The 12,301-nt window shown below is 42.6% G+C and overlaps 1 protein-coding gene across 3 annotated transcripts in view; it reads right to left on the reverse strand.

Moving 5' to 3' along the window:
* pigb (phosphatidylinositol glycan anchor biosynthesis, class B) overlaps positions 1-12,301 on the reverse strand; it is a 38,704-nt gene that overhangs the window by 14,777 nt on the left and 11,626 nt on the right. For all 3 annotated transcript variants that reach the window (XR_014619398.1, XM_084307817.1, XM_084307818.1), the window contains exons 6-7: positions 7,928-8,068; positions 5,365-5,416 (exon numbers count right to left, since the gene is read on the reverse strand). Coding sequence is in view for 2 of the 3 variants with exons in the window: in XM_084307817.1 (XP_084163943.1) it covers positions 5,365-5,416; positions 7,928-8,068 (193 nt within the window). In the remaining variant the exon portion in view is untranslated. The remainder of the gene's footprint in view (positions 1-5,364; positions 5,417-7,927; positions 8,069-12,301) is intronic.

The raw sequence follows: 12,301 nt of genomic DNA on the forward strand, positions 1-12,301 counted from the left end.
CCTTAATGGATGGGGCATAGGGAGGGGATTGGAGAGTGGGTATAGGGGTATTAATAATAGGACGGGTGGGTTAGTGTTTAGAGTAGAAGGAGGGGGGGTTGTAACTGGGGTGGTATTGTTCTGTGTTTTATGTACTGTTGTCTTATATGTGTGTGATTGTTCCTCCTCTGAACTCCTGAGATTGACCGTCTGGGCCCGCCTGGATCAGCGCCTCTGTACTCAGCCTGGCTGCACTGGTATGTTCTCTACGCATTTAGACAAACTCGACCATGGCTAAATTGAATATTTTAATTTGGAACGCAGGAGGTCTTAATGCCCCACACAAGCGTGCCAGTGTCCTTTGGTTATTGAAGAGAAGAAATATTGACATGGCTCTCCTTAGTGAGACGCATTTATTGGTGGGTGATGTGTCAAGGCTAGCAAATCGACAATATCACGTTATCTCCTCATCCTCAGCCGATGATAAGACGAAAGGAGTCGTCATAGTTACAAGACGTAACCTTGATATCAAAGTCCTGAATGTATGGTCGGACACGGAGGGAAGGATTACTATAGCAAAAGTTGAGTTCTCTCATAGGAAGATGGCAATAATAGCATTGTATGCTCTTAACACATTTGATTCAGCGTTCTATAATACAATCACGAAGAATATGTTGGAACTTAATGGATACGCTCTCATTGTGGGTGGCGATTTTAATGCGTGCTGGGATGCGGAGATGGATAGGTCCGGGCCCTCTGAAACGAGCGACCAAAAACGGGCCTCTAAGGCCCTTAGGATGTGGGCCCAGGACACGGGGCTAACAGACCTTTGGCGCTTATCCAACCCCACCCTCAAAGATTACTCTCACCTGTCAGCCAGACACAAAAGCTTCTCTCGAATTGACTATGCATTCGCGTCCCCTAATATGTTTGATAGTTTCGATGTCTCATTGGTTCCCTTGGCTCTCTCAGACCACAAGGGGATTTTCCTTACGGCAACCTTTGGCAGGCTCTCCGCAAGAGCTCCCAGATGGCGTTTTAATTCGACCTTGCTAAAGAACGATGACTTCTGTTCTGAGTTCAGGAGTAAACTAGCTGAATTTTTGCAGATCAACGTTGGCACAGTAGAAGACCCTAGGGTCCTGTGGAACGCATTGAAAGGATTTATCAGGGGTCATGTCACACTATTTGCCTCCAATTTGCGAAAATCCCGGTCAAAAAAGCTAGAAGGACTGGAATCATTATATGCGGACCTATACGCATCCCTGCAAACTAACTATAGTGAACGACTAAACACACAACGTAAGATAGTCAAAAAAGAAATAAACTCCATACTTAAACAACAGTCTGAGTTCTTGATACATAGGACAAGACAAAATTACTACTTTCACGGCTCCAGACCTAGCCATCTATTGGCAATGAAAATACTAGTGCTGTCAAACGATTAAAATATTTAACTCGATTAATCGCATGATTGTCCATAGTTAACTCGCGATTAATCGCAAATTAATCGCATTTTAATTTTTTATTTCTTTTTTACCTTAAACAGATCTTTTTCAAGTTCCAAGTTTTAATACTCTTATCAACATGCGAGTCAACAAATGCTTGCTTTGTGCAGCCATTTAACACAAAAGGATGACCCTCATGCATTGCAAATTTGCATCAAATTCAAAACAGAGTGATGCACAAAATAACTTAAGAAAATAATAATTTAAAACAATGAATAAAGTGTGCATGAAATAATAGGGGAAAGAAAACGTTAGGAACTTGTTACATTCACACACACAAGGGCTGATTAATCACACACCCCCCTCTCTCCCTCACACACACTCCCAGATCTTTTTCTCTTTTGCCCCTTCCTCATCTCTCTCACCCCCCTCTCTCTCTATATCTCACACACACACACACACACACTTCAGAAACAAACATAGTATCAATGAGAGCATCAATAATACACCTGAGTGAAGTCTAGTAAAATAATTTTTTTTTTTTTTTTTTTTTTTTTTTAGTTAATCTTGAGTTAAAAAAATTAGTGGCATTAATAGAATCGGGAGTTAACGCGATATTAACGCGATATATTTGACAGCCTTAGAAAATACGCTCAAATGATAATTTCTCGGATATCCCCTCGATCAGGACGAGCCAGGGTGCAGTCACTACTGATTCGAAAAAGATCAATGACACTTTTAAAGAGTTTTACTCACAGTTATATAGCTCAGAGGGTAATCTTGATGACTCTAAATTTGAATCGTTCATTGGCGGGCTTGAGATACCCCACATTTCTGAGGAAGAGGCCAAGGAACTGGGGAGACCGATTACTCTCGTGGAATTGAGGGAGACGATTGTTGAAATGCAGAGGGGTAAGGCACCAGGCTGGGATGGTATTCCACCCGAAGTGTATTTAGCTTTCTGGGACCAACTGGGTCCATTGATGCTCGATATGATCAATTACGCTATCGAACAAGGGGAGTTCTCAAGAGATGTCAATATGGCGTTGATTTCTTTACTTCTCAAGAAGGACAAAGATCCCAATGATTGTGGTAGCTATAGACCCTTGAGTCTTCTCGGGGCCGATTTAAAAGTGTTTGCCAAGGTGCTGGCCCGTCGCCTGCAGAGATTTATGTCTGTATTGGTACACTGCGATCAAACTGGTTTTATCCCGGGGCGTCTGGCTGCAGATAATCTTAGGAGGCTGTTGCATGTAATCGATAACAGTAAAGACAATACAACTCCATCCACAGTTCTGTCTTTGGATGCCATGAAGGCGTTTGACAGACTTGAGTGGTCATACCTGTGGAAGGTATTGAGGTCATGGGTCTTGGGAAGAGTTTTATTCATATGATTAAAGTCCTGTATGCCTCGCCGTCTGCGATGATACTGACAGGCAAAAACTGTTCCACACTCTTTCCAGTCTCCAGATCTTCTAGACAGGGTTGTCCTCTGAGCCCAGGACTGTTCGCGCTTTCCCTCGAACCTTTGGCCCAATTTATTAGGCAATCGGAGGACATCGTCCCCATAATGGTCAATAATACTCCACACAAAATTGCTCTCTATGCGGATGACCTGCTGATTTTCATGGACGACCCCTCCCGGTCGGCCACAAAATTATTGAGGATAATCGACGACTTTGGTAAATTGTCAGGCTTTAAGATTAACTGGAACAAATCAGCCTGCCTACCTCTTAATGAGCTGGCCAAGGCGGTACGACTACCAGCTGATATCCCCATAGTAGAACATTTTAAATACTTGGGCATAGAGATATTCCCCACGCTGAACCAAACTACTAAGTACAACTTCACGGGTACTTATGATAAAATACGCCAGGATCTAGACAGGTGGTCGTCCCTTCCTAACTCCTTACAAGCCCGGGCTTCCATAATCAAAATGAACATCCTGCCTAGGATAAATTTTATTAGCTCAATGCTCCCCCTGCCCCCTCCAATAGACCACTGGCGCAAGGTACAATCGATGGTATCTAAGTTTATCTGGAATAACAAACGCCCGAGAATCAAAAGGGCTACTACTCAACGTAGAAAACAAGATGGGGGCCTCGCAATCCCTGATTTTAAACTGTATTTCTGGTCCTTTTCACTGAGACCTCTGATGTGCTGGCTAGACCCTGTAGAGGCTGTATCGTGGCGCTCCTTAGAAGCGGCGGCGGTATCTCCACTAAGATTGCAGGATGTAGTGTACTCCACTGTCTCTATTTCGAAATGCCGGCTGAGGTACGGACCGATCATAACTCACGTGATCCAAACGTGGTGTAATGTACAGAGGTCGTGTGGGGTTAAATGCCCATGGCACCTGGACTCTCCAATTTTTAATAACCAGCAATTACTTGTTGGGCACAAGCCGGTTAATATTCCTCAATGGCAAAGGAGGGGAGTGCATACTCTGGAGGATATTTATGATAAGAACGGCCTCCGTGCGTTTCAGGACTTAAGAGAATTTTATGATCTTCCCGGCGAGTCCTTCTTTCTTTACCTTCAACTAAGGTCAGCACTGAGGGCGCATGGCGTACCGTGGGCTCAAGTCTTGCACCCACACCCCTTCCTCAGGCTCATAGTGGAGAGGACGACATCCAGAGGGTTTGTCTCAGACTTTTATACGCTCTTAATTCAATCCACGTATAAAAATGTATCATTGGATACAATCTGGCGTGTGGATATCCCGGAGTTGGACCCCGAGTTTGACTGGGATGATGTTTGGGCAAATGTGGCATTATCTTCCCGCAACCCCAATCACCAGCAAATTAATTTTAATTATATTCATAGGACCTATCTTACACCTAGGAAGCTATATGCTATGGGACTGATAACCGACTCTCGGTGCACTTTGTGCTCTCAAAAGGCCACTGGCACTTATATGCATATGTATTGGGATTGCCCACCAGTGGCCCGCTTCTGGAGGTCAATAATGGACAAACTTTCAGATCTGTGTGGCTTAACTATCCCATTCACAGCTGTTACGCTACTCCTGAACGATATAACGACACTACCCGCGTCCGTACAACTGAAAAGGGTTGTCCTAGCGGGCGTCACAGCAGCGAAGAAGCTAATAGCAATGAGATGGAAGGAGCCTGAGAAGCTTACAATGATTAACTGGTCCCTAACTCTATTGGATGTGATTTATCTTGAGATATCCACGGCCCGGGTGATTGGGGTAGGGCAGGCTGGAATTGACCTGTGGTTCGCAGCAGCTGAGAAGGTAAAGACCGCAGTGTGACCGCAGTGTGCGGCTGAGCGGGGTTGGGGCGCTTGATCGGGGGGGTCCGGCGGTCTCTGGGGAGGGGGAGGAGGAAATGTCTTGTCTGTCTTGGTTTTTGTCTTGTCCTTCTTAACTTTGACTGGGGGGATTTTAGGGGGGGTTGGTATTTAGCTATTCTGCGCTATATGTCAATTCACATGCCATCTCCCCAAGGGACTAATATTGGCAGACTGATTGACCTGTCAACCAACTTGGAGGAAGAATTTCTTTCTTCTTACACTTTACCTTCTGCGAGTTTGGCAGTCTTGAACATGTGTAAGGGACCTAGGCTATCTACAGTAAATCTGCGGCAACACTCTCATAAACAATCTTTTAAGTCACTCCACTTGTAAAGGTGGGGAAAGGTTGCCATGTTTTGAAGACCCTTTTTGTTATTGAAGTAGCCATCTATATTTGATAGGTTGGACGCTGTTTCTTTTTCTTTTTGTCTTTAATAATTTATTATTCTGTATTATTATTGTTTGTTATTCTCCTGTGAAGTTATGTTTTTTGTTACTGTGGTTATTGTGTTGTCCTGTTTCATGTAATTAATAATAAAAAAAATTGATCAAAAAAAAAGAGAATAAACACCATTTACTGAGATAATAATATGCAGGTCTGTTCAGTATGTTTTCCTACCTTGCCATAGAATAGACAGTCGATTACTGTTGAAAGCAGAAGAGTCGCAGCCCTGCGGACGAGGAAGAGGAGCACGCAGTAAAGATGTGGGAACGACACACTATGGTCATAAATTGTATTTATAGCGTTTTTATCCAAAGTGCTTTACAATTTAGTTCCTGACATTTGACCCGTTCACTCACACGTTCACACCGACGGCGGAGGCGACCAATGCAAGGTGCCGACCTGCTCATCGGGAGCAGTGAGGGCTTAACCCTTTCACTGCCAAAGGGGCTTAACCCTTTCACTGCGACAATACAGAATGTTAACCCTTAAAGAAACTTGAACTCACTGCCACACACAGCAAAGGGTTTAACCGTCTGTAGTGTGGTAGTGAAAGGGTTAACCTTCTGTAGTGTGGTAGTGAAAGGGTTAACCTTCTGTAGTGTGGTAGTGAAAGGGTTAAGTGTCTTGCTCACGCACTTAAAAATATATTCTGTGAAACTGAACATTTACTGTAATACACAAGAAACGTTGTAATTTTTCGGCCTATTTATGAATCGTTTTCAAATAAATGCTAGATTATCGATAGTATATGTGACTTATGCACGCTAGAGAAGCGGGCTGAAAATCGATTCTCTTATTTCCTGATCAGCACACGCACACTCACATACACATATAGGGGACACGTTGATATATATGTGAAAAAAACTCTGATTACCCCAAGACTGGTCAAATAGATTCCTTACCTCAGATCAGATGTTCTCCAAAAAGATTATTCCAATTATTGATCGCCATTCCAAATATCGATCGCGTTTATTGATCCAACGCTGGGTGCTCGAAACACATATTCCACGCTGTTCTGAGGGACCACAATGACTGCAATCGGCTCGGGTTACATGCCTGATAAGTAAAATGTGGATTCCGGATTTTCTTTTCCCCATGCATTTTCATTCAGTCCAATCCAATGGCTGCATTACCATCCGGGAGACGATAGGGGGCTATATTTTCCCTGTTCGAGCTCAAAGCCAGTCCCAATGGTAACGTGAGACTAGATTGATGAAAAATGAATGGAAATCGCGGAAAAACGATTGGCACTCATTGGCACTCAGCGCATGGCATGAACTAACGAGTTTTCTCGTGGCTGGCACTCAAAGTGTTAGCAGTCGTCTGGCAATCCGGAGGTTCCCGGTTCGATTCCCGCTCCTCCCGGGCAGCGTGTCGATGTGTCCTTGAGCAAGACACTTAAAGGAAAACTCCAACATTTTGGGAAATTAGCTTATTTAACATCTTCCCTGGAGTTAGACAAGAAGATACCTTTTTTGTCTCTCTGCATGCATTAGGCTTAGGGAACGCCCGCACCGTTAGCGTAGCTTAGCTTCATCACTGGAAGTGGGTCAGACTTTTACCCTGAAGTTCCCTACAGTCCCCTACACTCACGAAATACACTCCAAAACGTTCCTGTAAACATGTTGTGACCTGTGTATTTACCACATGGAGAAATAATTTAAAAAAACGATTCGACATTTACGTTTTCTAAGCAAATATACAATTTTTTTTGCCGAACCACTCCTCTCTGGGCTCAGTGATTTCACGTCACCAGTACTACTTTCTAACGTGAGGCCAGTGTTTGTTTACATTTTCATTTCATTCAAAGGATCCGAACCGATTGAAGTTTATGGATACCATGACTGTGTAAGTAAGTTTTCATTTATGTTTTTAGATGGAAGGCTGTATTCCATCTGTCTAACGTTAGCGAATATTGTGAGATTGATGAATAGGACAGTCACAACGTTGCTGGACTATCGACCTAGTTAGCCCGTTTCATGACTGCGATGCACGGCTACAGGGTTTGGGCGAGTGAATCCACACTTGTGGTATTATTATAACAAATGTATTGTGTAACGCTAGCCCCTTAAAACTTACCACAGTCATGGTATCCATAAACTTCAATCGGTTCGGATCCTTTGAATGAAATGAAAATGTAAACAAACCCTGGCCTCACGTTAGAAAGTAGCACTGGTGACGTGAAATAACTGAGCCCGGAGAGGAGTGGTTCGGCAAAAAATAGTTCCGAGTATATTTGCTTAGAAAACGTAAATGTCGAATTCAATTATTTTTTATTTCTCCACGTGGTGAATACACAGGTCACAACATGTTTACAGGAACGTTTTGGAGTTGTATTTGGAGTGTATTTTGTGACTGTAGGGAACTTCAGGGTAAAGGTCTGACCCACTTCCAGTGATGAAGCTAAGCTACGCTAACGGTGCGGGCGTTCCCTAAGCCTAATGCATGCAGAGAGACAAAAAAGGTATCTTCTTGTCTAACTCCAGGGAAGATGTTAAATAAGCTAATTTCCCAAAATGTTGGAGTTTTCCTTTAACCCCTAACTGCTCCCGATGAGCAGGTCGGCACCTCGCATGGTCGCCTCCGCCGTCGGTGTGTGAGTGTGTGAGTGAACGGGTAACAATGTGAGGAACAAAATTGTAAAGCGCTTTGGATAAAAGCTGCTATATAAAAAAGCAGCCATTTACCATGAGCACACTGAACACTGACCCCTGACCCTTGACCCCTGAGCACTGACCCTATGGGAAGACAGTGGTGCGTCAGCAGCCTCAGCCGGTCCTCCTCCTGCCAGAGGTGGTGCAGCACCAGGGGGAGCCACACGATCAGGGCCGTGGGCCGGACCGCCACCGCCAGGGCCACCAGGGTCAGGTACTTGGTGCTGCAAATATAAAACAACAGCGATTATATATATATATATATTTTTTTTTTTTTATCTACTTTTTCTCCACATTTTTCTATTTTTCTCCCATCCCAATTTTCATATCGTCCAATTCTTCCCTCCCCTGTCTCGAACGTTGCTAGACTATGCCTCCCACAAGCCGGCTGGAATGTGGACGAAGCCTTGCATCACGTGTCCCCTCCGGTACGCGTGAATATTAAAGGCAACCAACTTGTGTTCGGCTTTTCTCTGATTGGCCGCGCCCCCCCGCCCCCACGCGCAGGCAAGCGCAGTCGTCCCACGTCACAAATGAAATCCAAGGAGCGCAAGCGAGCGGCAGCGCGGGCAACCAACTTGTGTACCATGGGCTGCTGTTCCAACGCACTTGTGTTGGGCTGCTGTTTCACTCGTGTATAAACAAAGCCCATACAGTTATGAAATGCGCTGAACTAGAAAGCGTAACGTTATTATGTTTCGCGTCATTACCTGCTGTGCTGTAGGAAGCAGAGGTACAGTAAGTTACAGTAGGTAACTTTAATCAAAGCCCATAAAAAATTTTTGATGAATGATTGTGGATATAATATAGAAAACACATCATTATGATATTGTCAGATGGCGCAAAATACAATGGTGAGTGAGAAATATATCTCCAGTGATAAAACCCAGTGCTCTATGTCTCTATGATACACAGCGTGGATGGGCTTTCAGAGGGAGAGGCATGACTTTGCGACAGCCATATTAGACACTCACTGTACATCAGTGTGGAACTGTAACGTTATATGTTATTTCGCCCGTGGAGGCTGCTGAGCCTGAAGCGCCAGCGGGGCGACGCGGTGGTGTATCCCCGGCTTCCGTGCGCCGCCCACGGCTTGACTCGGTTCAGCTCCAGCAGCAGCAGCGGCCGTTCCTCCGTTGTAGAAGCCCTTCAAGCGCTCTCATATTTTGCGAATGCATAAACTATATCTTAAATTATGGCTATGTGTCTAATATGGCTGTCGCTTATCAATGACTTCGCAACAGCCATATTAGACACATCGCCATAATTTAAGATATAGTTTATGCATTCGCAAATATGAGAGCTCTGTCATTGAAGTGGGTGGTGGCAGGCTGGCAGCATTACTAACAGTAGCGATTTTTATTGTTTTGTCATGACCAAACATAATCCCAACATAGATAGGAGGTGTACTGTATGTCAAATGTCATCTTATTATAATCGTATCTTGTAAAAAATAAAATTGGAAACAAAATTTGAAATAAGAAAACGGAATGTTTTAAAAGTAAATTATGTAATCTTTTTAAGAGGTACTAATACAGGGGTGGCCAACCCGCGGCTCGCGAGCCGCATGCGGCTCTTTGCCCGTCAATGTGCGGCTCTTCCATCCATAAAAAAATTAAAAAAAAATTAAAAAAAAATATTTTCTTTTATTTTTTTTTTACTTTTTTTTTTTTTTTTTATGTCACTCATTCCATAAGGACGTAGAATAAACATTTACAATTTTTTTTTAAATGGTCCATTTGCATGTTCTTGGTATCTGAATCTAGGGACATATATGGATCAGTGTCAGAAATAGTGTGTCTGTTACTAGGCTTGAGTAAATTGTAATGAACCAAAGGAGAATATCAATTCTATTTAAAAAAAAAAAAATCTTTGACTGTAAATAACACCATGCTAAAATTGACCAGACCTGAAAAATCTAAGCAAATGAATAAAGGGAAGATGATTAAACAGAAGGTTTTGTAGATACAGTACTGAATTCTGCCATCTTTTTTATAATGTAAATTTCTCCACCATTTTTCATCATATTGCAACACCGTTTTTTGCAAGACGTTCACAGAAAGGTAGAGAAACTAACTGCGTTCTGTTTTATGGCAATAACGTTCAGGTTTGTGGGAGATAATCCCCAAAAATAAGAGAAATTAAAAAGTAAATCCAGAAGTCAGATGATTGACAGGGGCTGGTGTGAGCTGGGTAGGGTAGTTTTTCGAAATTTGAAAGCCCTGAGTCTCTTCCTTCAAATGACTACACTCACTTTTGGCTGTGCCACTTCCTCCTGTCAATATGCGCCGGTTTCCGACTCAATGCCCTGAGATTTCTATAATCTTATATTTCACTAATAACAGTTAAAATAATTGGTAAACAAACATAATGCTGAAAATATACACTTTTACTGTATATCTCGGGCTTAAGAGGTTAACCCTGTGAGGCCCAAATTAAAAAGAAATTAGCAACTTCAGAGGCCAGAGGGTGGGACATATAAACACATTTACTATCAAATAGCATTGTGAGGCTGAACAACAGGACCAATACATGTGCTTAAAGGGGAACTATCTTATAAATGGCTTTTTTCAGTGTTTACCATTGTTTCTTAGCTATGTGGACTTATATTAATAGGATATATGTCTCTAATTCTCATATTGGCGAATTCTTCCAATTCTCCTCTCACAATATTCACCCTCACTGAACTGAGTCATCTGAAAATGTGCATATCTGTGATGTCAGAGATTTCTCAGCTGCATAATAATGTGGCAGTTGATGTGGCAGTTGGCACCAGGCCACACAGTGGTTGGAGCCCAGCCTCAAAACGGCTTAAGATCTTGAGGTAGAAAAATGCGGTTTTTAGTACTTGATTAGAAATACAAAACAATGCATTTTTTTTGAAAAAAACCTAGGTGTTCCATAGACTCACAGGAATTGTGTAAAAGTGCCCAAATAGTGAAAGAAATAGTAAAATAGTTCCCCTTTAAAAAATGTTAAATAAACATTATTTTTTTAAATGGCTAAAAGTGATTTTGTAATTTTGCAACCGTGGGTCTCACAGGGTACTTTTAACCCTGTGAGGCCCAAATAAAAAAGACATTAGCAACTTCAGAGGCCAGAGGGTGAGACCTATAAACACATGAAGGGTGCCGTGACTGAAAAAAAAGGTTGAGAAACGCTGGTATATGGTGTGGCTCTTTGTGGTACCACAGTCATTTTTTTGTGGCTCTTAGTCTCTGACTGGTTGGCCACCCCTGTACTAATACATCCACAGAGCTTTCAGAAAAGTACAGAATAAAAGTATTGCCCCCCCCCCCCAAAAAAAATATAGATTAAAGGGGAACTATTTTACTATTTCTTTCACTATTTGGGCACTTTTACACAATTCCTGTGAGTCTATGGAACACCTCTGTAAGGTTTTTTTCAAAGAAATTCATTGTTTTGTATTTCTAATCAAGTCCTCAAAAACAGCATTTTTCTACCTCAAGATCTTAAGCCGTTTTGAGGCTGGGCTCCAACCACTGTGTGGCCTGGTGCCAACCGCCACATCAACTGCCACATTATCATGCAGCTGAGTCTCTCTGACATCACAGATATACACATTTTCAGATGACTCAGTTCAGTGAGGGTGAATATTGTGAGAGGAGAATTGGAAGAATGCGCCAATATGAGAATTAGAGACATAGATCCTATTAACACTTTCTCTGCCACGCTTATATCCATCAATGTTTGATCACTGCCACCAGTCGAAGCCTATGGAGATGTTTACCTTCTTTGCAGGGCTATAACTTTTTAAATTGTATTGCTTTACATGTTATTATATTGACATTACTATGGCCCATTCAACATCGATTATCTATCGTTCAGGATGTAGGAACGTTTTACTTTTTCATTCACACATTCATACAAAAATACCGTCTAGAATATAAATATGTTTTTATCGTTTTCTGCAGTAAATCCTAGAACGTGCGATATAGGCATAAATGCATATATACATTATCAAATGCCATTTGTTGCCGATACACGCTATATTAAAAATTTCAACTGTACATGGTCCTAAACGTTATGACTGATCATGCGCGGGTGAACGGAGGGGGGGGGGGGGTCGTTTATAATTCCGTGATCGTCATTAAATGATTTATGTAGTATGGGTGATTTGCATCGATAATAATAAACAAAAACGCTGAAACTCACGGCAGCCTCCTCTTACCATTGGGCGATGATACTGGAGCAAACCGATCCCAGTTATTTGATGGGGATCGAGGCGATCCATTTCCGGTTTGTATAATACTAATACACGCCCAAATCATGTCGATTATTGAGTTATGGCAGCGATCGCTACACATGGACGTGTGTCTTGAGTCCCGCAACGATAAGCAAGTGGCCGGACGGATTTCGGAGACGCACCGAGACCCAACCGTCCACTTCCGGTTTGGCAACTCGCCGATCATCCACCAGGTGGCAGTATTGAAGCG

This window comes from Notolepis coatsorum (assembly GCF_963971535.1).
Source record: "Notolepis coatsorum genome assembly, chromosome: 2".
NCBI lineage: Eukaryota > Metazoa > Chordata > Actinopteri > Aulopiformes > Paralepididae > Notolepis > Notolepis coatsorum.